The sequence below is a fragment of the Lissotriton vulgaris genome, chromosome 3_1 (assembly GCF_964263255.1).
Source record: "Lissotriton vulgaris chromosome 3_1, aLisVul1.2, whole genome shotgun sequence".
Lineage (NCBI taxonomy): Eukaryota > Metazoa > Chordata > Amphibia > Caudata > Salamandridae > Lissotriton > Lissotriton vulgaris.
The window spans coordinates 1,774,800,935-1,774,826,619 of NC_141689.1; the positions used below are offsets into that span (position 1 = coordinate 1,774,800,935).

A 25,685-nucleotide genomic window follows, 5' to 3' on the forward strand; every position below is an offset into this window, starting at 1 on the left:
CGGTCACCAGACCAGTCTCCCCAACTAGTACGTCCCATTGAATTTCTTGCACGATTTCAGGGGGTACCCTCAATGCCTTCTGTATAGCCAACACTGTCATCCGACTGCTTGTCATGTACAGCATCCTATGCTCGTAGCACCTCCGTCCACAGTTATCGCCATTGGGCGGTGAAGGACCCCATGGGCATCCTCCCTCTGTAATGCCCACTCCTTCGCTTTGGCCCACATATCTACATCTCTTACCCATGCTACCACCGTAGGGCCCACCACCGTCGTCCATGTCAGTGTCACGGTCTTCTCGCTAGGATCAGGGCAAGGTACACAAATCTGGAGCCTACCTTGTTCGCCTTTGGCCTGGGAAATAGGCTCAGGAGGCAGATCTTCACAGAGCAAGAGAGTGTTTGAGCCAGTGTTTTGTTAATGTAATTTAGTACAGGCCCCCAAAAGCCCCGCAGCCCTGCACACTCATGTCATGTGGGCAAAATCTGCATCTCGTACTTTGCATCTAGGGCAGCAGCAATCCTCCGCACCATACATAACATGCAGTCTATGTAACATCAGATAAACAATATATATATAGTTACATTGGACAAGCTTAAAGCTGGTGTTTCTGGACACCCGTTTTGGGCTCTCCAGTATCAGACTTAATTCCTTGTCCAGCAGGTCTCTCCCTATTATGGCACCCCATCTTCTGTGCGTTCGTTCTAAGGGTTTCATGACCATCTCCAATTGTGCTCTTTAGAGCCACTTCACTAAATATTTAGCTACTCCTAGCATCAGTAACCCCTGGAGAACTCCATGAGTTTTCGGTTCCTGCCGACAACTCTGCCATAGGTCCCCAATAGTCTGCACTTCTGAATGGTAAGTCCGGAACAGCCCATGAGGTAGGTCGTAGTGGGACAAATGTAATCTGGTGGAATAAGTTCTCCTTGTTGGAAGCAGTCACCCACTATGACAATCCCAGGAGATGTTCACTCAGCCAGTTGGGCTCTGGAGAATGGAGTGTGTGAGGCAACACGTGGGAGCCAAATCAGGAATATGACTGGGGCATAGAGGGGAGTCCCCGCCGCACGTCGGAGGCACCTACTCTAGCACTGCAATGTTGTATTTAGCAGTACCCCTGAATCTGGAATAGCCACTCTTGGGTGTATTCTTTCCTTTCTAACCAGTGGGACAGCCACTGAAGTTGGGGGGCCAGGTAGTATAGTTCAAACTCTGGGGCACTCAGCCCTCCCTCTTCTGGTGACCTCTGAAGCACTGCCAGGGAGACGCTGTTCTGGCCTCCATCCCATAGCAACTCTTGGAGCAGTTTATCTAGATCTGCGAACCAAGAGGATGGGTTCACGATTGGGCAGATTCACAAAATGATACAAAAGTATAGGGAGCATAATCATTTTAGATAGTTCTATGTGGGCCAACAGAGGCAGCTTCAACGGGTGCCAGAATTGTATGTTCAACCTTAAGTGATCACACCACTGGCTTCAGGTTGCCATCACGTAGATCATCTACAGAGTAGAATATCTTTACTAAGTAACTGAAGGAGCGGTGGGAACAGGCTAAGTCTCCAGGCAGTCCCTCAGGGCACTAATATTCGCTCATTAAGGGGAAGGGAAAATGCTACTTACCAGTATGCATCTGTTCTTGGCATGTAGGGCTGCAGAACCACACACTGTTGCATTAGATCACCATCTGGTGGTGGGCCCAGATGATTACACTTTGTTGTTGTCTTGGAAGAGTCTTTGTCTGCTAGGTGACTCCTCCCTTGGACCGTAGTGCGCATGGGCATCCACTCCATCCTCAGATTGTTTTCGCCATTGGGCAAATGATGGAGTTGTATCATTACAGATAAGGATGACCATGTATTGTGTATCTAAATAAGATAATACTGGAACAGATATGAGTAGCCGAGGAGGCGGGTTGGCGTGTGTGGTTCTGCAGCCCTACATGTCAAGATCAGATGCATACTGGTAAGTAGCATTTTCCATTCGAAGCATATGGGCTGCAGACCACACACTGTTGCATAGATTGCACAGCAGTTTCTCCCTTAGCGGCGGTCACCCACATCTGTTGCAGTAGTTTGAAATAATGTTTTTAGTACAGCCTGGGCCACACTTGCTTGTTGTTTTGCCTGCACATCTACACAGTAGTGTTTTGTAAATGTGTGCGTAGTAGACCATGTAGCTGCTTTACAGATATCATCTAGTGGTATGTTTCCTAAAAATGCCATAGATGCTCCTATCTTGCGGGTAGAATGAGCCCTAGGAGGGATGGATAGAGTGCGTATTGCTTTTTGGAAACACATTTGAATGCACTTAACAATCCATCTGGCAATGCCCGATTTAGAAATAGGATTGCCTTTATGTGGAGGAGAAAAGGACACCAACAGTTGTTTACTTTTACGAAATGGTTTTGTCCTATCAATGTAGTAGAGAAGCGCTCTTTTTACATCTAATGTATGTAAAGCTCTTTCTGCAACAGTTTGCGGTTGTGGAAAAAATACTGGCAACTCAATGGATTGATTGAGATGGAACGGTGAAATTACCTTCGGCAGAAACTTTGGATTTGTCTTGAGAACCACTTTATTATGATGAAGTTGTATAAATGGTTCTTGCATTGTTAATGCCTGTATCTCACTCACTCTTCTTAGTGATATAGCTGCTACTAAAAAAGCAACTTTCCATGTAAGAAACTGTAACTCACACTTATGCAATGGTTCAAAGGGTGGACCCATAAGTCTTGTGAGAACAATATTTAAATTCCATACTGGAGAAGGTGGTATTCTCTGAGGAATTATTCGTATAAGTCCTTCCATAAAAGCTTTGATGGCAGGTACCCTAAACAATGACAAATGTTGTCTGTTTTGGAGATATGCCGCTATAGCAGCAAGATGTAACCTGATTGAAGAGTATGCTAAATTAGATCTTTGTAGATGTAAAAGTTAGCATATGATGTTTTGTATGGAAACATCTAAGGGGTTAATGTTGTTATTTGTGCAATAAACAACGAATCGTTTCCATTTTGCTGCGTAACATGCTCTAGTGGTAGGACGTCTTGCCTCTTTAATGGCATTCATGCAATCAGGAGGTAAGTTCAAACTCTAAGACCTCAGGAGGCAAATCGCTAGATTGAGCTGCATTGGATCTGGATGCATAATCTCTCTATGGTTCTGTGTTAGTAGATGTTGGGAGAGTTTTAGTTTGTGATGTGGTACTACAGAGAGCTGCAGTAGCTTTGTGTACCATGGCTGTCTCGCCCACGTTGGTGCTATTAGAATCAATGTGAGAGAATGTTGCCTTAGTTTGTGTACCACTAATGGAATTAGTGGGAGAGGTGGAAAAGCGTACGCAAAATTGTTTGACCAGTAAATCCATACTGCATTGCCTTTGGATAATGGGTGTGGGTACCTGGCGGCGAACCTTAGGTATTTGGAGTTGCTTTGTGTGGCAAACAGATCTATCTCTGGTTGTCCCCACATTTGAAAAAATGGCTGAAGAATTTGAGGATGAAGCTCCCATTCGTGTATCTGTTGTCGCTGAAGACTTAACAGATCTGCCAATTGATTGTGAAATCCTGGTAGATGTTCTGCTAACAGAAAAATGTTTTGAGGAATGACCCATCTCCAAATGCTCTGCGCCAGCCGGGAGAGCTGTAGGGAGTGTGTTCCTCCTTGCTTTTGAATGTAATACATTGCTGTCATATTGTCCGTCCAGACTAGTACAGCTTTGTTTGTTATGTAATGTTGGAACGATTTTAGAGCTGGGAAGATTGCTAGTAACTCCAGATAATTTATGTGGAGTACTTTTTGTTTCGTTGTCCACATACCTTGTACTGTGTGACTTTGTAAGTGTGCTCCCCATCCCGTGAGAGATGCGTCTGTGGTCAGTATTATTTGTGGAACAGGCTCTATAAACGGCCGGACCTTGGAAAGGTTTTTGTTATTCCACCATTGCAGAGAGCGATACGTCTGGTCGTCTACCACCACCAGATCTGTTATTTCTTGTCGTGCCTGATTCCACTGACCTGCCAAGCTTTCTTGTATGGAGTGCATTTGTAGTCTTGCGTATGGTACTATGAAAATACAAGATGCCATCATTCCTATCAACTGCATGAACACTCGAGCTTGCAGAGAGGGTTGTGCTTCGAATTTTTTGATGAGATTCTGCATAGCTTGTATTCTCACTAAGTTGGGGTATGCTATTGCCTTGGAGGTATCTATTGTGGCACCTAGGTACTGCTGAGATAGGGACGGTTGTAGATGTGATTTCTTTTGATTCACTGTAAACCCCAACCTGTGCAGTAGGCAGATTGTTTGCTGCGTGTGCTGTACACATTGGTTCTATGACTTAGATTTTATTAGTCAGTCGTCTAGATATGGAAATACATGAATGTTGTCCCTTCTTAAGTGTGCTGCTACTACTGCTAGACACTTTGTGAATACTCGAGGTGCTGTTGTCACTCCGAAGGGGAGCACCTTGAATTGGTAGTGCTGACCTTCTAGCACAAACCTTAGGTACTTTCTGTGAGACTGATGAATGGGAATGTGGAAGTAGGCGTCCTTGAGGTCTAATGTGGCAAGGAAACCTGTTGTAATGTGACCATATGAAAATTTTCTGAATGTATGTACTGGTTTAGGGGTCTTAGATCTTGAATTGGTCTGAGAGACCAGTCCATTTTGGGTATGAGAAAATAAAGGGAGTAAACCCCTGTGTTTTGATGTTCCTTTGGTACTGGTTCTATTGCATTCTTTGGCAGTAGTGATTCCACCTCTTGCCTTAGTAGTATGAGGTGTTCTTGTGACATAGGACGTTGTCTGGGTGGGATTGTTGGGGGAGTGGAAGTGAGCTCCAGGCAATAACCTGACTGATTTATTTGTCTCACCCACCTGCATGTGGTGATGGAGTTCCAGACAGGTAGGAACTGTTGTAATCTTCCCCCGACCGGAGTGGAATGGTTTGGTGGGGGATGGAAGGGGAGTCACTGCTTGGGAGCAGAGGCGTTGCGATTGTTGTTGCCTCTGCCTCTACCCTTATTGTTGTTTCCTCTATACCCTGCTCTATAGTATCCCTTAATGGGCGAGGTTTGGTTGGGCTGTTTGTAAGTAGAGGAGTTGTTGTCAGTTTGGAAACCCCTTGATGCCCCCCCTATACGAGGAGCGACGAAAGGAAGGTCTATGAGCTTGTGTTTGTAAAGCTCCCTTTGATTTTACGGTATCAGTATCTTTTTTCATCTTTTCTAGTGCATTGTCTACATTTGGAGCTAAAAGATGTTGTTGGTCAAAAAGTTGGTTTAATATACTGGCTTGGACTTCTGGTTTGAATCCAGAGATTCTTAGCCATGCATGCCTACGCAACAGTACCCATGTATTTACTGCCCTAGATGCTGTGTCTGCAGTGTCTAGCGCGCATCTCATGGAGGTATTAGCTATTACCTTGCCCTCTTGTATCAAGTCAGCAGCCCTAGCCTTATATTGATCTGGCAGGTGTTGCATGAGTGACTCTAACTCATCATAATGAGCTCTGTCATATCTTTCTAACAGAGCTTGAGTGTTAGCAATCCTCCATATATTGGCAGCTTGTGATAGTGTGCGTTTCCCTGAAGCATCTAAAAGCTTAGATTCTTTGTCAGGGGGTGGAGCACCCCCTGTTTGTGAGTTGGCTCTTTTTCTCGCATATGACACCACCAGCGAGTCTAGTGGCAACCGTCCCTTAATATATGCAGGTTCAGAGGGGGCTGATTTATATTTCTTTTCCAGTCTGGGGTTAATTACCCTGGCCCTGACTGGGTCTTTAAATATTTCTGGTGCGTGTCTTACCACTCAATTAAGTATTGGAAGTGTGGTAGTGGTTTTATGTGATGTTAATAGTGTATCCATAAGAAAATCCTATTCTATTGGATCTGTATGCAGGTCTACTCCATGGAAAGTAGCTGCTCTATGGATGAGTTGTGTGAACCCAATGGTGTCATCTGGTGGAGATGGCCTAGATGGGTATGCCTCGTCCTGTGGTAGATCAGGTGCATCTGGTGCATTGTAATCTTCCCATGGGTCACCTGATGACCCAGCCATATCATCTGGGTCATTTATGTCATCCATTTGCTGATAACTCTGTTGTGAGTATGTATCCCCATAATCCTCCTCCTGTGGTATTATACTATGTGTGCTAGCTGGTGAGTGTACAGGAGAAATATCTGGTAGTAGTTCTACTTATGATGGAGGGAGTCTTATAGGGGAAGTTTGAACATGTTTCTTTGGAGGAACAGGAGATGGTTTAGGACAGTCCATTTTCCTATTTTCAGGCACTGTGTACACCTGTCCAGTCTTTGGATGAATTTTTAGAGTCTTTTGCCTTACGTCAGGCTGGAAAAGCTCTTCTACAGGTAAATCCTTTTTCGGCGCTGATTTTTCTCGTTTGGAACCGTCAGGTTTAGGCTTCACAGTGTCTATTATCTTTGGAACAGGTGTTGATTTCGGTACCGAAGACTTTCCTTGTCTTTTCTTTGGATCTGTACTTTTTGGATCCGAAGCTTTGGCTGCCGAGTGTTTAGACTCGTCCGCTTTTGGTGCCGAAGTGTGTTTCGGTATGGAAACCGCTTTCGGGTCCGCTTTTTTAGTTACCGGAGTCGTCTTTGTTTCTGTAACCTTTGGAACCTCTTTCGGTGCCGAGCTTGGTTTCGAAACCTCTTTTGGTGCCGAACTTGGCTTCAGTTCGGTAACTCTCGGTATCGATGGGTGTTTCGCTGCCGGTGTCGACTTCGGCTTAAGCACTTTCTGGTTTTCGGGACCGACAGACTGACTCGAGCCCGAGGCGACTGGAGGCTTTTTAATACTCTTCGCTGTCGAGCCTGAAGGAGGGGCGTCAGAAGGTTTCGATCGGTGTGCACCCGGACCCAAAGGCGGGGGTGGAACCGAAGCCTGTCCAGGTATGGGGGGTGAACAGGGTTGACGCTCTAACTCACGACCTGTCGACCAGCTGGAAGAAGATCATCATCTTCGGATCGATCCTCTGCTCCAGATGCTGAGTCATCTGCTTCGGAAGCGACGTCTTCTTGCTGTTCTTCGACGTCTACCTCGATCGGCGCCTCGTCTATGATGAGGTCTGGTGTCGACGACGATGACTGCTCCATAGCTCTTCGAGCACGACGGTCCCGGATTGTTTTCTTGGACCGGAACGAAGCGTAGGCCACAAAGTCTCGACTCTCATGCTCTGGAGACAAGCACAGGTTGCAAACCTCATGCAGGTCGGTGTGGGGAAACTTGTGTCCACACTGAGGGCACTTCTTGAACGGTGTTCTTTCCATGAGCCAAAGGCCCAATGGCGCAGTTGGGCCCAATGGCCCCGACGAGCGCTGGAATGGAGAAGTGGATCCTCTCTTCGACGCGGGCGAACAGAATAAGTGTAGAAGACGATATTGATGTTGTAGATTGATTTATGGATACGAAAAGAGATCGGTAACGAGACCGAATGATGAACACATCCGAGCCCGATGTCGGAAAAAAACAATCTGAGGATGGAGTGGATGCCCATGCGCACTACGGTCTACGGGAGGAGTCACCTAGCAGACAAAGACCCTTCCAAGACAACAACAAAGTGTAATCATCCGGGCCCACCACCAGATGGTGATCTAATGCAACAGTGTGTGGTCTGCAGCCCATATGCCTCGAACATAAGAGTTTTTGCTTTGTTAAACCCAAGACCCGCCAGGACAGAATAGCTCCCTAGGAGGGCCAACACCTGTGGCACCTCTCTACCTCCATACCCTACGTACAGCAATAAGTCACCAGTTAAGAGGGATATAATATGATCACTTACATTGGGGATGCCCTTGTGTCTTAAAAGTTCAGCAAGTGGCTCAATGGCCACAGCAAACAGGAGCGGGGACAACAGACACCCCTGTCTGGTGCCCCTGTGAACATTATACAAGTCGGATATCACTCCACCCGTTCTAACCTGCGCCGTTGGATATGAATATAATGATGTCATCCATCTGACCCATCCGCTCCCTAAGCCCATCCGTTCCATCATTGCATATAAGAAGTCCCATCTCACCAAGTCAAATGCCTTTTCTAGGTCGACTGACATTACGAGGGCCTATGGGTAGAGGCCTCTGTCAGGGTAAACAGGCAACCCTTACTCTCTGACACTGTAGAAAGAGCTTTCCCCCGAATCTATAAGAGAGGAGATTGGCTACACCGCTCTTCTTAGGTGGCCAGAGGACCACAGCTGTCTGGGAAATCATTGTGACCACATTCTAGAGACATCCTTGAGAAGTAGGTGGGTTTCTTGGAGGAGGCATATATCACAACCAGATTGGTCTAGCAAGGACAATACTGCTGCCCGCTTAACAGGGTTATTTAGACCCCGGACATTGAAACTAAGGATTCTACAGTCTTGAAATGGAAAAAAGCAATAGAGATATACTGTGCATCATCTTCCCAGTGTCTTAGGAGAGGGAATAGTTCTCCAATATTTTTACGGGCGAGTAGGGCCCAGAAAAGAAAATACAAAACATAGGTGGATAGAAAACGTGCGGAGGAGCAAAAGACAAACCCCATAAATCATATACATTGAACAAACCAGGACACACAATGTGATGAAACTCACATATGTCTGTCAGAAGAAAAGCAAGGGGGAAACATGGCCGGGCCAGAGGAACGTTCCCAGAATTCACAACAGGGGACAGTCAGCAATGCGAGGGAGAGAAGGTAGTCCCAAATCAACATTGCGGTTCCTCCTCCAACCCCACCCCAGAAAAGCCCTCCTGCCAGCAGACTAGAGGGGGTATATGCCTGGAGACTGAGTGTCAGGGATTTTCTGTTTTTTTAGGTGATCCAGATAATCTGTAAACCACAGATTGCCTGTCCTTGGCTATGCTAGCCAAATCAAGTTGCAGCTCTGCTGAGGATCCTTTGTTCCGTTGCCACCTTGGTCTCTTCTGACCTCTTTCTCATGAATGGCTGACATGACCGTTGCCCGCAGATGACTCCACTATACTCAAAGTCTGGAGAGTGATCGCAACTGCCGTCCCATCTTGACGAAATAATGCGAAAAGGATGGCCCCAGGAATAAGTTATTCTGGTTTCCCATAAGTACACAGTAACAGGGCGAAAGTCCCTGCACTTCTGAAGTGTAATCACCGATAAGTCCTGATACAATATTAGGGAGTGGCCTCTACACTGGATTGGATCCGACTCTCGCGCCTTGCGCAGGATATTCTCCTTTATTTGAAATTCATGAATGCAGTTAAGTATGTCCGCCGAAGGCGCGTTACCCTTTTCTGTAGGTCCACATGGGGCACCTGGTCAAGTTGAACATCCATGCCATCTAGCAACCCCAAAGTATGGCGAAAAAGGGCCCTAAAGTACTCCCTGATATCTCCTCCCTCTGTCTGGGCAACAACCACTCTAATAAGAATGTAATTTCGACTGGACCAGTTTTGTAGGTCCTCGGCATCAGCTTGGAGGTCAACATTTTGTTCCTTTAAACAGAGGATCTCTCATTGCATCATTTTCATCTCTTCATCTTCCCCGGTCCTCCAAGGCGTGAACCCTGACCTCCTCCAGTTCCCAACGCACTTATTTCAAATCTGCAGAGAGTTTAGATTTAATTGATTTTAAATCCTTTCGGAAAGGTATAAAAAGTGTTTCCAGGAAGGATTTTGTCACAGGCCCTTCTATATCTTCTGGGTCTGAGAGATGCTCAGCATCTGCCGTGGGTAGCTTCGAGGGACTTAAGCTCCTGTAGTCTGCGTAAGAATGTCCTTGAGAGTGCGGTCCTTTATGTAATGAACCGCAGACATCGTGGGGGTCCCGCAAGGCCGCTACAAAGGGAAGAACAAGTAACGACCTACTCCGGATGTGGACGTTGAGGGGTTCCTACAGGGTGCCTGGCCGCTTAGAAAAGTCTGCCGGTGTCCGCAATGAGTGCACGTAAGGATGAGCACACAGATTACCTGCCCACAGGGAAAGTACGCCAAATGGCAAAGGCAGCGCCCCCAGTAGGCATGGAAGCCAAAGAGATTGGAGGTGATCACAGCAATGGAGGGGGCCTCTGCCCAGCTCCAGCTCCCTCTTCAAATAAGAAGCCTTGCCTAGCACCCCCTTCAGTTCAACAGGGCCCCAGCCAAATAACGTAGATACTGGAAAAAATATTGAGGTCTCACGGCTGAAGGGGCCCAGGTAGATCTATGAGGCTCCCACTGTCCCACAAGGGATAGTCCCGGGAACTCCTCCAGGCAAATAATATTGAGCGGTGGGGGCGGAGAGGCAAGAAAGTGCATCTCACCCATCCGCCATCTTGGCCACGCCCCGAAAAATATGTTTTCAATCTTTCCTTTCAAGAAAGGCATCACAACTGGTGATCTCAATAAGGACGGCTGTTCTGCAAACATAACTATTCAGAGGGCTGACAGTTAATCCTTAACTGTGCCAAGAGCCATATCTTGCTGGGCCAACAACAAAGCAAACAACACATCTGACAGTTTTGCCTGCAGTGGGTCCAACTGGCAGGTACCACACCATGGCACAAACGTATCCCGACCTCTGCATACACAGGTTTTGTGGAAGGTTGCCTGGCTGCTAGGATGACCTGAGGAGAGCGATCAAGAGAGAGTGACTATTGGCGCTCAATCTCCAATCTTGAGTGCAGTTTGAGCGGTCCATAAAATTATTACATTATTTATTTATTTAATTATTTTCGGTTATGTTCTTCTTACTTAGCTGATCAGCTCAAATATGTCCATTTTCCTGCACTTTGATAAAAAGCTAAGCTTTTATCCATCAAGTGTTGGATTTACCGTTTTCAACTTCTCTTGTCTCCCCAAGTTCCGCTTGTCGTAGGAGGGATTGTACTTTCCTCAAGTATTTAACCCCCCTACAAGCCAACGTGGGGGATGATCCATCCAACCATTGAATTACAGCTTGCCTGCACGTTCAAATGTTCAATGTATTCAAAATATTTTTTAAAAGCGGTCTCTTTAAGTCCATAAGAGCTGGGCAAACACATAGCAGGTGGGGTAATGTTTCATTTTGGTAACCGCATAGGCGACAATGAGGGTCCGTGTAACTACCTTTCCAGGATGGTAACAAGTCCTTCGAAGGCTGTAAGCCCAGCCGATGTTCTATGTATCTCTGTTTTAGTGTCACATTAAAGTGACTTTCTAAATAAGGCTGCGGCTTTATCCCAGAGTATGAATTTATCACTGTCCACCCATGTCGTCGCTTCGAGATTTTTGATTTGTCTTCCAGAAAGGATTTCCATTTGACAGCTTTATTTGTTGTTTTGTCAAAATTGGTTCTATCTGGCATAGAATCCCATGTCGATTGGATTCCTATGCCCCTCACGGATTGGGTCAGGAAATCTCCCCAACTGCCTAGCGTGTGCTGTTTCTGCTGGTTTTCTATTTCTTTCCAACACAGGCTATCCAGTGAGCCTTCCTCTGACAGACGTATTTTATGGCAAAGTTTCGCAAAAGTACCCATACTGCGAAACTTCTGGTTCAGCAGGCCAAATTCTAGACGAACCTGTGCTGGTGAGGCTGATTTTGGGAGGTTTAAAGCAGTCTTGTATGCCTTTGTTTGTAGGTGATTTAACAACCCTGCCTCTTTGCCACACCAGGTGCCCAATGCGTATGACAAGGTGGGTAAGGTCTATGATTTCATCACATTTAGCAGGTGTGTATAGTTTGGACAACTTAACTTTTTCTGTAATAGCCGGTATGCATAGATCAAGGAGTGTGTTTTTGGCTTTAGGTCTATTTTGTGTTCTTTGTTGGTTGGGCCTCGCCCTAGTTTTAGACCTAAATATTTATAGGATACTTCCTCCTTTATTTGGGAACTATTTGCATACCATTTGAATATTGTTTTTTTCCGGTCTACTAAGCAGACCACTTTGGTCTTCTCTTTATTTAATTCCAAACTTTCGTGCTCCAGGTAAGTTACAAGGTTGTTAATCATTCTTTGGAGACCTATTGGGGTTTGACTCAGCACAACAATGTCGTCAGCATAATGCAGAAAAGGAATTGGGGTTTTTGCCAAGTACGGTGGATGTTCTTCCACCCGCCGGCATGTGTCTGACGATGTCCGCCATGTAAAGGTTGAATAAACTTGGGGCCAGGACGCAGCCTTGTTTTAAGCCATGTTGTGTGCTAATTTCGGCTGTAATGCTGCTACCATCTCCCAATTTAACTCTTGCCCAGGTGTCACTATACAGGCTTATTATTGCCTCCAATAGGTTTTTCGGAAGTCCCCATGATCTTAATTTTTCCCATAGTCGGTTTCGGTTCACCCTGTCAAAAGCAGCTCGCAGATCTATAAAACAAGCAAACAATCTGGTCTTCTTTGTTTCTGCTTTTTCCTTTAGGAGCGCCAAGGTTGTCAGGTTTGTTAATGTGCCCGTCCTTGGCCGGAAACCCGTTTGGAACATGGGTATTATATTTGTGTCCTCCATCCAGTCTTGGAGGTGTAGCAATAAGCATGATCCGTATAGTTTCGCCTCCACATCCATCAGCGATATCAGCCTGTAGTTCCCTGGCTCGTTATGATCACCTTGCTTGAAAATAGGATGTATTATGCTCCCGTTCCAGGACTTGGGCATTTTGTTCTGGCTGTAGATTGAATTAAAAAGTGGTGTTAAATATTCTGGCCATAACTCAGGGGAATATTTGAAAAGAGCATTTGGGAGCCCATTGGGACCTGCTGCACCCTCTGTTTTCAGGCGTTTTATTATACATTTTAGCTGTTTAATTGTTATGAGGGTGTCTGAGACTGGTACTATTTCTTCAGATTTTTTTTATGGTGTGGTAGTCTCGTTACCAATGTTGTCTTTGGGCCAATTCTCGTTGTCTGGGGATGGCCACCTAATATCTTTCAGCTGAGTTTCTTGTATTCCTAAAAGATTTTTCGCGTGCTCAGAGTTTTTGGCGCATATTTCGCACTCTTTTTTGCAATGCCACTTTTGTCCATCCTCCCTGCCAATAAACATGTTTTTGACATGCTGGATCCAATTACTTTCTTAAATTCCTGCCTCTCCTCTTAGTTGGTTGCCCTTTGTCCGTTTGTTAATGATACCCCAAAATGACCGGCCATTTTTGTTTTTACCAGCAATTAGTAATTTTGTCCAGGTTTCTTCTTGGTCTAATTTTTTTGCTTTACTCAGCAATATCTTGTATTTTTTTCCAATGGCCTTTAATTTTGCCTTATCCGGTTTCTTTCCGTTTTTCATCGTTATTACCTGCTTCCGGACTTCACGTGAGATTTTCCTTTTTTCCTCCCGGAGGGTGAGGTTGAACCATGGCTTCTTCCCGGTATCGATTCTTCCATTATTCGATTTCGTGGTTGGGGGATTTCTGGTTAAAACGTCACAAATATTCCCATGTTTTTATTGGGTTTTCTTTTTCTTTAAATGTCAGTTCGAGCAATTGTTTTTTGAGTTTGTCCATTATTGGTTTTATATCTTTTCCACCCCATTTCAGTTTCCGTAGGTTGAATTTTTCAGTATATTGAGTGACGGTATTTATTTTTTGGGTTTTGTTGGCCACAATTTTTATTTTGGTAATTAATGGGAAGTGGTCACTTTCTGTGCGTTGCCCGACCGAAAACGTGCTTATCATCGGCATCAGGTTATTGCTCATTATTGTGAAATCTATTAATGATTTCCGATTGCCGCTTAAGAAGGTTATTGATTTAGCTCTATCCTCGTTTACGTTCCCATTCAAAATTGAAAGGCCCAACTCTCCGAGTTCTTGAGTTATGTTATTATCCTTTATTAAGTTACTATTAAAGTCTACTGAGATGATCATGGACTGCAATTCGTGTGATCTTTGTAGTGCTCGGATCAAGGTCATTAATGTTGTGAGTCTTTCCTTTTTCTGTTTCTTTTCCGGGTGTACGTAGACCTTGAGCTCGAATAGGTTATGATTGTGTGAATTTGAGTCGGTCCTCTCTGTAGGTTTTGTTGCTTGCAGCCAATTTACCCTAGTATCTATTTCTTTCACTTGCCATCTATACTGCTCTGTAATGTATGTTGTTAGGCCTCCTCTCGGGTGCCCAAATTTTGAGAATTTTTCAGCTAGGACGAAAAACTCTATGTAACCGGGGATGGATACCTTGCTCAAATTCCAGGTTTCTTGGAGTAATATTAGGTCATGTTCCAAGAATTTCGCGGTTTCCTGGTGTTGCCCCATGCTGTTGAAGCTGTGGACGTTCCAAGAACAAATGCTGATCGCATATGAGTTCAACGCGATGGGTTTGTCCCTAACATTTTGAGTTTCCCCCGGTTCCTTTTGGTTACAAAATGTTATCCGTAGCTGTGATTTTATATTCTCGTTTGGCCTTTTAGGCTGGCTAGGAACTCTTATTGCTCGATACATTTGTGAACCAAGACCAGTCCGTGCTCTTTCCAGCATGGTTCCTTGCTCCTCTGATGTTACCCGTCTCCTTGTTTTTTGTGATATTTTTTGGGGGGTTACCGAACATGCACTCTTTAGGCATGATTTCTGAGTATTTAAGGCTTCCATTTCCAGATTTTCTGTTTCGATATTTTTCCGTGGATGACGCCTCAGCCCAATGCCCCATGCTTCAAAGGTCAGGCTCGTAGCGAATATCCTACCTACTTAGGCCTTTGAAGACCAGGTAGTTAAGGACTCCTCTACCTCTGGATTGTTTATATTGATTTTAAATTCTACAGACAGAAGATCTTGCGAAGATATTTCATCTAATTCTGGAATTTCTTTGAAAAGCCGCATTATATTCCCTCTGTTCAAAAATTGTCCGCCAGTTGTCTGATATTCCGGTACAAATTACAGTTTTTCAGGGGTTTCTCCTTGTGTTTGCGCTACTAGTTTTTCTTCCTTTTCATCTTGCCGTTGTTTATTTTTTTTTATTTCTCCCTTAGCATTTATTGTTCTACCTGGCCCTTGAATGTTTTTTGTTATTTCTCCAGTTGATTTAGTTGTTCTATTTCGCTGAGAGATGGGTACAATAGGCCTACCTGTATTCAACTTATTCCCTTTGTTTTTTATATCTTCAAATTTGTCATTCTTTATATATTTAGTTATCTGTGTATACACTAGGTGTTGGTCTTTTTGATGAAGGTTGCAAGTTCGCCCTTGTCCATTGTTTCTTTATTTTTATCGGCGTTCTTGCACTTCCGTCTTGGCTGTATTTTTTTATGATTTGCATTTGAGCGATTTTATCGCCTTCAATTGGTTGTTTTTCCTCATTCTTCGGGGAATTTTGGGTGCACATATCTCGTTTAGCTCTTTTGACTTCAAGTGTTGGGGTTTCATCTATCCGCTATATCATAACTACCCGATCTCCATAGTCTTCTTCGCCTGATCGCTTTTCATCACCTTCAACTTGGGTCCAATCTTTGCCTTCTAGCTGAGTAATTTTGTGTTTTTGTGTAATCAAATTTTCGCTACCTTGTGTATAAATTGACTTTGCGGACATGGGGCAGGTCAATGATTTCTTAAACGAGTTGCATCCATTCTCTGCGCTTGACTGGTTTGATTAATCCAGGGCCTTGTCTATACGCTTTGAAGCGTTTTTTCCGTTGATAGTTTCTCTTTCTTTGAAATTGTGTGGTTGAAGATAGGATAAGTATGAACGTTTGTCGGAAATGGCTCCTTGAGCTGGGTCCTCCCCTTCCTAGCGCGCTTTCTTTGTCTTTTTGTTAGCTTTGTTTTTAGGTTGTCCGGTGCACTTTGTGTGTCATCAATTTGACGAGCTCTCCGGTCTTAATGTTCCTTGTTTGTCTTTTTTGTCTCTTGTTCCAGGTCATAGTTTGTGTTTTGTTCTTTGACTTCGCTTAAACTCCCATTTTCGTCTTCGACCTCCTTTACCCCTCTGGGGCTCATATTTCTTTTGTTCACTACTGATGAATGAACTGCCCATAGGATATCTTTTAGGATGTCGGGTAGGTTTGACAATTTGTCCACCAATTTACCACATACACAGCTTGGCTGGGAGATGTCTGTGTGATGTGCCATATCTACCCTCCTGGGTAGAAGGGTTGCCATGTGGTCCAGCCTGGTGTTTATACCTGAAATGTGACCAGCAATATGGTTTATTAGATAGTTTTGTACATCTATTTTGTCAGACTGGAAATTCAGGGCCTTAATTGCCTGATCCAAGGTGTTTAATAGTGTTTCGCTCCAAGGGGCCTTATAGACCTCTCTAGCCGGTATTTCCAAGACCTCCAACACTACTTCTGACCCGCTCACGGAGGAGATCGTGATTGGGGACGTCAAGTTTCGTTTTTTTGGCCATCCTTTATTTTTTTTATACTTCTCATCCCATTTGTCGGAGTTCTTGTCTGGATGTAATGGTGTAGATTCCAACCTTTCTTCTCCACCCAGTCCCTTTTCCTGGTTTTGTACTGGTCTATGTCTACCTTTCAGACCTTGTTTGTTCTTGGGATCTTCTTCTTTTTGGGATTGGGTGTGCTTTTCTGGTAGATTGTTGGATGCCATTAGTCTGTCCAAACTTATCTCGTTGGGTAGGGAAAAGGAGGTTGACCATCACAAGGATGAGTTGTGTATCATCCGCGTACGAGATGGTGGCTATACCGAAGGATGCTATGAGGGAAATCAGGGGGGCCAAGTACACATTAAAAAGCGTCGGGCTCAGGCAGGAGCCCTGCGGTACACCTGAATTTATTGGGATCTCTTCTGATTTGAAATGGCCCAGGGTGACCACTTGTCGCCTGTTTGTTAGGAAGTTTTTTTAACCATCTCAGTGCCTTTCCAGTTATCCCTGCCGCGGCTAGTCCGTCTGTCAGGATGGAGTGTGACACCATCTCAAACGCCGCGGACAGGTCTAAAAGTATAAGGACTGCTTTTTTTCCCTGGTCTAGCGCTGCTCTGAGTGTTTCCGATGAGAATATTAGAGCTGATTCTGTTGAGTGATTTGCTCTGAAACCAGCCTGATTGGGGTGCCAGATGTTATTGTATTGTATTGTGTTGATAAGGTAGATAGTTTACAATACAGCATATAGTTTGCAATAAGATGCATCTCTGGCATTCAATAAAGCAAATTGAATCATGGTCTATATTATAATCATGATAATTTATTTACTGTACTAAGTATTTGAGCGATTGAGCCAGCCAACATATTTAGCCCTGTGAACGTAGCACATGCTTGGGGTTTTTTCAAGGTTAATTTTCCTTGTCATGTGGACTGATACAGACTACATTGCATGACAAACTTAGCAAATATGGACCGCAGTGACTTTGTGCCTCCCCTATTCATTTGTTCTTACAAGCAGACTATTACCATATCGCAGCCAAGCTACGGGGACAACTGCATTCATATTGCTGAGATGTCCTAAACAGAGGAGTCCTCACTATTTATTGGACCTAGCTTGGACCATGGAAACATCGATACAGGATCATGATTCTAAACCTAGCCCAACACTCTATTTCATTTGTTTGTATTGAGATAACCCAGTTCCGCTGTCTCTTTTCATAACTGGACCACATAACAGGGCAAATCAGCCTGCCTTTCTATTAGCCTTAAAAAAAGAACCAGGCAATTCAAGTGGCAATACATATGTTGGCTGACTCAGTCTCTCAAATACTTATTATCTAAAATAAATTATCATGATTTCAATATAGCCTGTGATCCTATTTGCTTTATTGAATACCAGAGTTTAATCTCATTGAAAACTGCATACAGTATTGTAAAATGTCTACCCTATCCACTTCATATTGTTCTTGCCACTGTGGATTTTAGGGTATTATCCAATTCTAGGGTATGGCAGTCTGATTCTGATACTAAGCCATTTTAGAGTAGTTCAGTCCCAGGGTCTCTACTCCTTTGCCTCCCCGATGGAGCAAAAACTAGGTCTAATGTGTGAACTTGGTAAAGAGTAGGACCATTGGCATATTGATCTAAGAAAATAGAAAAGTAGATATCTAAAGCAGTATAGACATATTTATAACATAAGTAGTCTTTGCACAGACTATAATCACCTGAGTTAACAAAGATATTTGTTGAAACTATGAGTGAGATTAAAAGATCCTGAAATTTGGATATGGGTTGGCAATGGGCCATCAAGAAGTCAGCAACCAAGAGAAATTAAATTAGGACATTGGTAGTTAGTAGAAGTTCAGGAAGTAGTAGTTGCATGCTGAAAATATGGAGCGAAGGAAACAGAATAAAAAATGCCTCTTAAAAATAATTGCTAGGCCTCCACCTTTGCGGTCAGACCTGCTGCATCTAATTACTGTTAACGTTCATTACAAGGGCAATTTCTGAGCCAAAGTATTCTTTCAACCAGGTTTCTGTGGGAAATGCTATATCAATATCCTGATCTGTTATACAGTTGTGAAATTCAGTGCTGTGCTTCACCTCGAAGGGTTAGTTAATTATAACACAATTCAAAGAATTGCTATGGTTAACAGAAGACAATAAGGTAAGAGAGATTTACAATGTACCAAAGCTGGAAATACAACTGAAAATAGCAAAGTCTAAGTCATAGAAAGGGTGATGTATTTAGAGTAAGGAAAAAGTAATTTGTGTTGGAAAGAGCACAGTTCATATCTGAGGAGCCACAGGAAGAGTTGTGTGTCCTGTGTCCAGCCTGAGCATGGCCTGGCGCAGATGGGCATGAAGTTGGTGTAGCAAGTCTCTGACATCAGCCCAGAAATAAAGGGCTCAAAGCAAGGGTGGGCAGGGTGTGCCTTCCGCCAAGCAGAAAAAGTAAGTAAAGACAAAGTGAGAAAACAAATCAAAATGGCAAACAAAATATTTCAGTGCACGATTGCAGACTCATCTGCAATTGTGTACTATGGAGAAAATAAAATGCCACTGACTTAACAGAAGTGTGCAAAGCAAGTATGTTAATGCTTTGGCACGCACATAAATCTAAAATGGCCATAGTAATGTTAGAACAACACAATATGTTTTTATGATGTGTTTTACGGTTGAGTTTAACTGAAATAAACCATTGTTGAATGACTTGACATCAAATGGTTAACAGCAAGGAGAACATTACCTGAAGTATCCAGACCCCGAAGTTGACCATGGACACGATGCACATTCAACTTAGCAGCAATTTCTTTTCCTCGTTCCGCTCCTGCATTTGATCTTAAAGAGCCAGATGACTGTGGTTGCATTTTACTGGCATTGGCAAACTTATCAAAGGTTACAGCACCTCTACTGGCATCAGCAGTGTTTGGAGTTTCCTCGACCATACCCCTTTTAAAAAAAAAAGAAGAAAATTAAAATTACTTTAACTAATAAAGTTTAAAAAAAATGTCAGGTAATCAGATATTCCACCAGGAATAATAATGTGAAAACTAACAATAGCGAAACAAGAATGTAGTTACAAATGATTCTGTTGATTTCTTATAATTGCCACGCATATGTGAGTCACTCTTAAAGGGGCCTATTATAAACTGTATTTGCAGACATTTTATTAGAAGGTTTGCGCTACCCTAAAATGTCTTTTAGAATTGTTTGCCGATCAGTAACAAAAACTAAGTTACTGACCTTTAGGCTTTCTTGTACAGCATTGCTATATTTCAGATTCGAAAGTTAATTTTTCCAACAATACAGTGTTGATTTAGCAGTATCTCCACCTCATTTGAGTTTTTTATTGGCTGAGAGAAGAGGAAGTGAGAAGCCAACACCCACCCTGGAGATTATTTTAGGTTCTTTTTTTAAATGATGCTGTACAGAGTTGGATTTTGCATCCAAGTCTTCCCATCTATATTTTATGGCACCTGTTTGTGCTGAGCTGTGCTCTTACATTAGAGGACAAACTGTAAGCTAATGGGTGTTCTACAGGCCGACACTGACATCCAAACCAAACCGTCAGGCCACGTATTCGCTACAATGAGTAAGCAGCTCTTCACACATTTCTGCCTCAGTCGGCTTGGGCATTGACATACAACTTAAGTCTCTAGACGCAACAAGAACAGAGCCTAGTGTCTATAGGCTCCACTAACAGCGCCCAAAAATTCAAACACTATAATGGAGTATCTGAAGTGTAAGATACTTAGCATAAATCCTCCGAGTTGCAGGACATCGTGTTGTATTGCACTCTGATGACCTTTGGCCCTCTTTCATAAGGGAGTGTTAAGAACAAACAGCTAACAGAGGAGATCTTCCTAGTAGCTTACATCATAACTAAGTATAAATGTCTGAAAAAAGTGATGGAAGAAATACTTCCAGTAGCTTACATTATCACTAAAAAGAACAACGAAAAAGAGAACAAAAGAAACCCATGTGCATAAATGAAGAAACATTTTGGACAAAAGTATTAACGACAGTAGCAAGAAAATAGAAAATACAACTTCACTAATGTAAATACAATCCAAGTTCTGCCTATGTAGGGCTGCAATTTCTAAGATGAAGGTAAAAAGTTTATCTTTAGAAAAGGCACCCCAGTTCGAAAAATTAAGTTAAAAAATAAATTTCAAAGTATTTTTAGGTAATGCCAAACTGATCTGAAGGAAGCACCGCAAGGAATGTTTTTTGGTAGCAGATTACATTTTTAAGAGCACGTAAAGAATGCATATTGGGAACTAAATGAATAAAACACAGACTTACCTGTTCATACGGAACTGTGTGGCAATTCTATCAAAACAAATGGCAATTAGAGAAACATGGGTGACACTTTTGCTAGAAGATGCTCCAGGCGACTCTTCAATTGATGCCTGCAGCAAACACAGGTTTATCTAAAAACAGAAGAATCAACTATTAAATCAACAATTACAAATGGCTGTGGCAAAGTGAAAAGCTCCTTGACAACATTTCTATTAGTTAGCGTTCCTAAAGGTATGACCAGTGTGCTCCGTTGTCTTGACGAACAAGTTACTTACCCTTGGTAACGATATATATCTGTAAGAAACATTAGTTAGTGATAGATTCCTTACCTTAGAATTACCCCTAGGTGTCAGACTGGATCCGGAAAGTTTTTGTCAGCAGTACCACTGTGCGTCGGTAGGCGTCGTATTGCGGCTCCGCATACGTCGCTGGCGTCATAGTCGCCGAGATGACATCAATGGAGCGACTTAGACGAGCCCACGCATGCTGTTCCGTACACAACTTTCCGCGCCAGGAACACAGAGCCATGCAAGATACTGACCAATGGCGCATTGAAACTAGGGCCCTGAAAGGGATGACCTTAACCCTAGAAATCAGTTCGCAGAATGGGGAGGATGGGTGGGGCGGTAAGGAATCTATCACTAACTAATGTTTCTTACAGATATATCGTTACCGAACATAAGTAACTTGCTGAAAGAAACACGTTAGTGATAGATTCCTTACCTTAGAATAGATACCCCAGCAATACCAACCCCAGGGGTGGGTCTGCAAACAAAGATCACATCAGAAAGTGACGGAGAACAGAACAGCCAAAGAAGCTTATCTTTCTGGACTTGACTGTCAAGGCAATAATGCTTAGTGAAAGTGTGCAGCGAGGCCCACGTGGCTGCCTGACAGATGTCTTGCAGGAGGGCCCCACGTCCCAATGCAGTTGTAGCTGCTGTCGCACTAGTAGAATGGGCCCTCAACCCAGTCGGAGGTTCCTTTTTAGCCAAAGAATAACAGGCCTTGATACACAAGACGACCCAGCGGGAGATAGTCCTCTTGTGTACAGCCCGGCCTTTCTTGGCACCCACATAGCCAACAAAGAGATGGTCATCCACCCGGAACCGTTGTGTGAGATTCAGGTAAAATGAGAGCGTACGTTTTGGGTCCAGACTGTGGGCCTCTTTTCCTCTCTGGAAGAATGGGGAGGCGGAAGGGAAGTGGGCAAGGTGATAGTTTGTCCGATGTGGAAGGCAGTGCCAACCTTTGGCAAGAAGGAAGGACGAGTGCGAAGAACAACCTTGTCCGGATGGATCGTCAGAAAAGGAGGTTTGCAGGAAAGAGCCTGGAGCTCACTCAGGCGCCTATCGGAGGTAATGCGAACCAGGAAAGCAGTCTTCAAAGTCAATAAACGAAGAGGAAAGATGTGAAGAAGCTCAAAGGGAGCGCATATCAAATAGGTAAAAACCAGATTCAAGTCCCACTGCAGCCTCAGAAACGGGATAAGAGGGAAAAGGTGAGTAATGCCTTTGAGAAATCTTTTCACAACAAGGGACTTGAAAAGAGAGGGCTGATTAGGGAGTCTGAGAAAGGCCGAAATTTTAGAAAGATAGCCCTTAATAGTGCCCAGAGAAGAGACCTACTGGGCCAGAGAAAGAAGGAACAAAAGGACTCTGAAAGAGGGGCAGAAAGGGGATCCACATCCTTTGCTGAGCACCATGCCACACATTTGTTCCAGAATGATATCACAGACTTCAGGAGGCAAGTCAAAAGGAATTAACTGTCGGCGCTCAATCTCCACGCGGGTAGGTGGAGACTGGACAGGTTCGGGTGGAGGACCGTCCCCTGCTGCTGCGACAGAAGATCCTCCCGAAGAAGCAGTCGGATCGGGGATCCATGCTCATACTGAGTAGCTCGGGATACCAAACTCTTCGAGCCCAGTCCGGGGCAACAAGAATGACTTGGGTCCGGTCACGCCTGATCTTCTTCAGCACTCGAAGTGGAATAGGTTGAAAGGCGTACAATAGACCTCAGCTCCACTCGTGACGAAAAGAGTCGCTGAGCGAGTGCCGCCTTGGGAATTCCAACGTGCAGAAGTGGTGACATTGCGCGTTCTCTTTGGTGGAGAATAGATCTAACCAAGGCTCTGCCCACTGTCGAAAGAGACCTTACACCACCTCTGATTGAAGACATCATTCGTGATCCATCATGCACCTGCGGCTGAGTTCGTCTGCCCTGGCGTTCAAAGAACCTGCCAAGTGTTGAACCATCAGGGAAATGCTGTGACATTCCAGTCATGTCCAGAGACGCAGAGCCTCCTGACATAGGATTCACGACCCCACCCCGCCTTGCTTGTTGCAATACCACATGGCAGTGGTGTTGTCTGAGAACACCTGCACTACTCTCCCCTTGACAAATGGAAATGCTTTCAGTGCAAGTAGGATCGCCCGGAGCTCCAGAAGGTTGATATGGAGCCTGGACTCCGCCGGAAACCAGAGGCCTCTGATCTACGCCTCTCTCATGTGGCCGCCCCATCCCTGGAGGGACGCATGCGTCACCACTGTGTGCTCAGGTTGGGAAAGGGAGAGGGATCTGCCATTGACCCAAAGTTGGTTCGTGAGCCACCACTCCAACTATTGCTCAGTGCTTGTACGTACTCGGACAGGTCCCCCTGATGTTGCGCCCACTGGAACTTCAGGTACCACTGCAGAGCCTACATATGCCATCTGGCATGATTTGTCAGCAGGATGCAGGAGGCCATGAGGCCCAGGTGCCTCAAGGCCATCCTGACCGAAACCCAGGACAAGGGCCAAAAGATCGGAATCATAGCCCGAATACTCGCTTTTCGGGAGGATAAACCCGAAACTGCACCGTGTCCAGAACTGCTCCGATGAAAAGGAGCTTCTGAGAGGGAATCACGCGCAACTTCGGCATGTTGATGGAGAGCCCCAGCAAATGCAGGAGGTCGACCTTAGTCTGAAGGTGGGAGACGACTGCATGGGGCAAGCCCGCCTTCAACAACCAGTCGTCGAGAGAGGAGCAGACTATAACCCCTGATCTGCGCAGATGAGCAGCGACCACGCCATCACCTTCGTGAACACCCGAGGGGTGCTGGAAAGGCCAAAAGGGAGCACGGTGAACTGAAAATGCTTGTGGCCTACAGTTAACAGCAGGTAACGCCTGTGGGCCGGCAGAGCGGGGATATAAAAATAAGCGTCCTGCAAGTCCAACACTACCAACCAGTCTTGGCGGTCTAGGGCAGACAAGACATGAGCCAGTGTGAGCATCTTGAACTTTTCCTTCCGGAGGAAGCGATTGACGTTCCGAAGGTCTAAGATAGGACGCAGGCCCTTGTCCTTCTTTGGAACCAGGAAGTAGTCAGAGGAACAACCACAAACTACTTCTGGCGTCGGAATATGTGGTCATTCCGAAGGGCAGTACTTTGAACTGATAGTGCTGATCATTTACCACAAACAAGGGAAACCGGCGACATGCAGGGTAAATGGGGATGTAAAAGTAGCATTTTTTAAGGTAGCAGGAGGTACTGTAGTAGAGGAATGACATCTTGGTGTCTCACCATGTGGAAGTGTTCTGAAAGGATGTAATAGTTGAGGGTTCTGAGATTGTGAATGGGCTTTAGTGACCTGTCCTCCTTGAATGAGGAAGTATTGGGAGAATACCCCTTGCTACAAAGTTGTGGCACCCCGGGTTCCATGGCTGCTTTGCTGAGTAGTGCATGCATCTCATCCTCTTGAAGCAGACTCTGATGTTCAAGGGAGAGGGGGATGTTTGGTGGTGTTTGCATGAGTTCTAGACAGTACCCCTCTGCTATGATGTTGAGAATCCACTGGTTCGAGGTGATCTCTGTCCCATGGGACAAGAACCCTTGCAGTCTTTCCCCAAAGTGGTTAAAAGGTCAAGGAGGAGGGGTAAATAAGTCACTGCTTGGAAAGTGTGGCCCCCCTGGGGGCTTCGCCTTTGCCTTTCTTTTCATATGCTCCCCTATAGAAATCAATGGGCAAGTTCACCAGGTGCTGAATTAGTCGTTAGTGGCTGTTGTACACCCAGCCAGGTATGTCTGTGAAGAAAGATGCTGTTATTTACCATTTGAGCAGCAGAATCTGCTGCGTTTAGGTCACATCAAATGTTAGTGTTGGAAATAATTTTTCCCTCGGCAACTAACTCTTGCCCCTATTTTGTTACTCGTCCAGGAGGCACTGTAGCAACTCCTCCATCTTGTCGTAGTGGGTGCGGTCGTCCTGGGAGAGTAACGCCACAGAACTGGCAATGCGCCAATGCGTTACAGATTGGGCTGCTACATGTTTCTCAGCTGCATCAATTTTCTTACTCTCCCAGTCTGAAGGAGCAGCATTTCCAGAGCCCTGGAAATTTTATAGTTTCTGGGCAGTGTGGACAAATAGAGAGTCAGGAGGAAGTCATCCCCTAATGTAGTTAGGGCCAGAAGGAGAAGCTCTGTACTTCTTGTTGACCCTACGTGTGATGACTCGCTCCTTGATCAGCTCTGTAAAGTAATTAGAGGCTGGTTTGAGAACCCCCTATTCACTGGTAAAATCTGCATGTACTTAAGGGTGGTAGATACTGTCTCCATGAGGAATTCATCCTCATGAGGCTGTTAGATCAGCTCTGTAAAGTAATTAAAGGCTGGTTTGAGCACCCCCTATTAACTGGTAAAATCTGCATGTACTTAAGGGTGGTAGATACTGTCTCCACGAGGAAGTCATCCTCATGAGGCTGTTCATGTATTTCCACTTTGTGGAAAGCAGCTGCCCATTGCAATCACTAATGGTATGCAGTTGTGTCATCCGGTGAGGAAGGATTAGCCGGATATAGATCTAGGGCAGTTTCAGCCAGGGGATCCACACTGTAATCATCCCACGGGTTGAATGGGGTTGTGGCTCACTGGGTGTATCGTAGAGATCACAGGGACACCATGGATTATCGAACCCAAATGCTGAAGGAGGGGAACCCCAAGATGACTCTGGTAAAAGGAGTATACTGGTAATGGCAGATGAAGGTGGGCATGGAAGAAGTAGAAAAGGAGACAAAGAGGGGGAGGTGAATACTGTTGCGAAGGCAAGCATGGCAAAGGAGGCGGAGAAGCACTGTGATATGGCATTGATATTTTTTTGGG

At 44.7% G+C, this 25,685-nt stretch overlaps 1 protein-coding gene across 15 annotated transcripts in view; it reads right to left on the reverse strand.

The window, feature by feature from the left end:
• The window catches only part of BLTP1 (bridge-like lipid transfer protein family member 1), a 1,831,302-nt gene that overhangs the window by 1,245,744 nt on the left and 559,873 nt on the right, over positions 1 to 25,685 (reverse strand). For all 15 annotated transcript variants that reach the window (XM_086962202.1, XM_086962209.1, XM_086962198.1 and 12 more), the window contains 2 exons: positions 20,552 to 20,679; positions 18,993 to 19,195 (listed from right to left, as the gene is read on the reverse strand). In XM_086962202.1, coding sequence (XP_086818328.1) covers positions 18,993 to 19,195; positions 20,552 to 20,679 — 331 coding nt within the window. The remainder of the gene's footprint in view (positions 1 to 18,992; positions 19,196 to 20,551; positions 20,680 to 25,685) is intronic.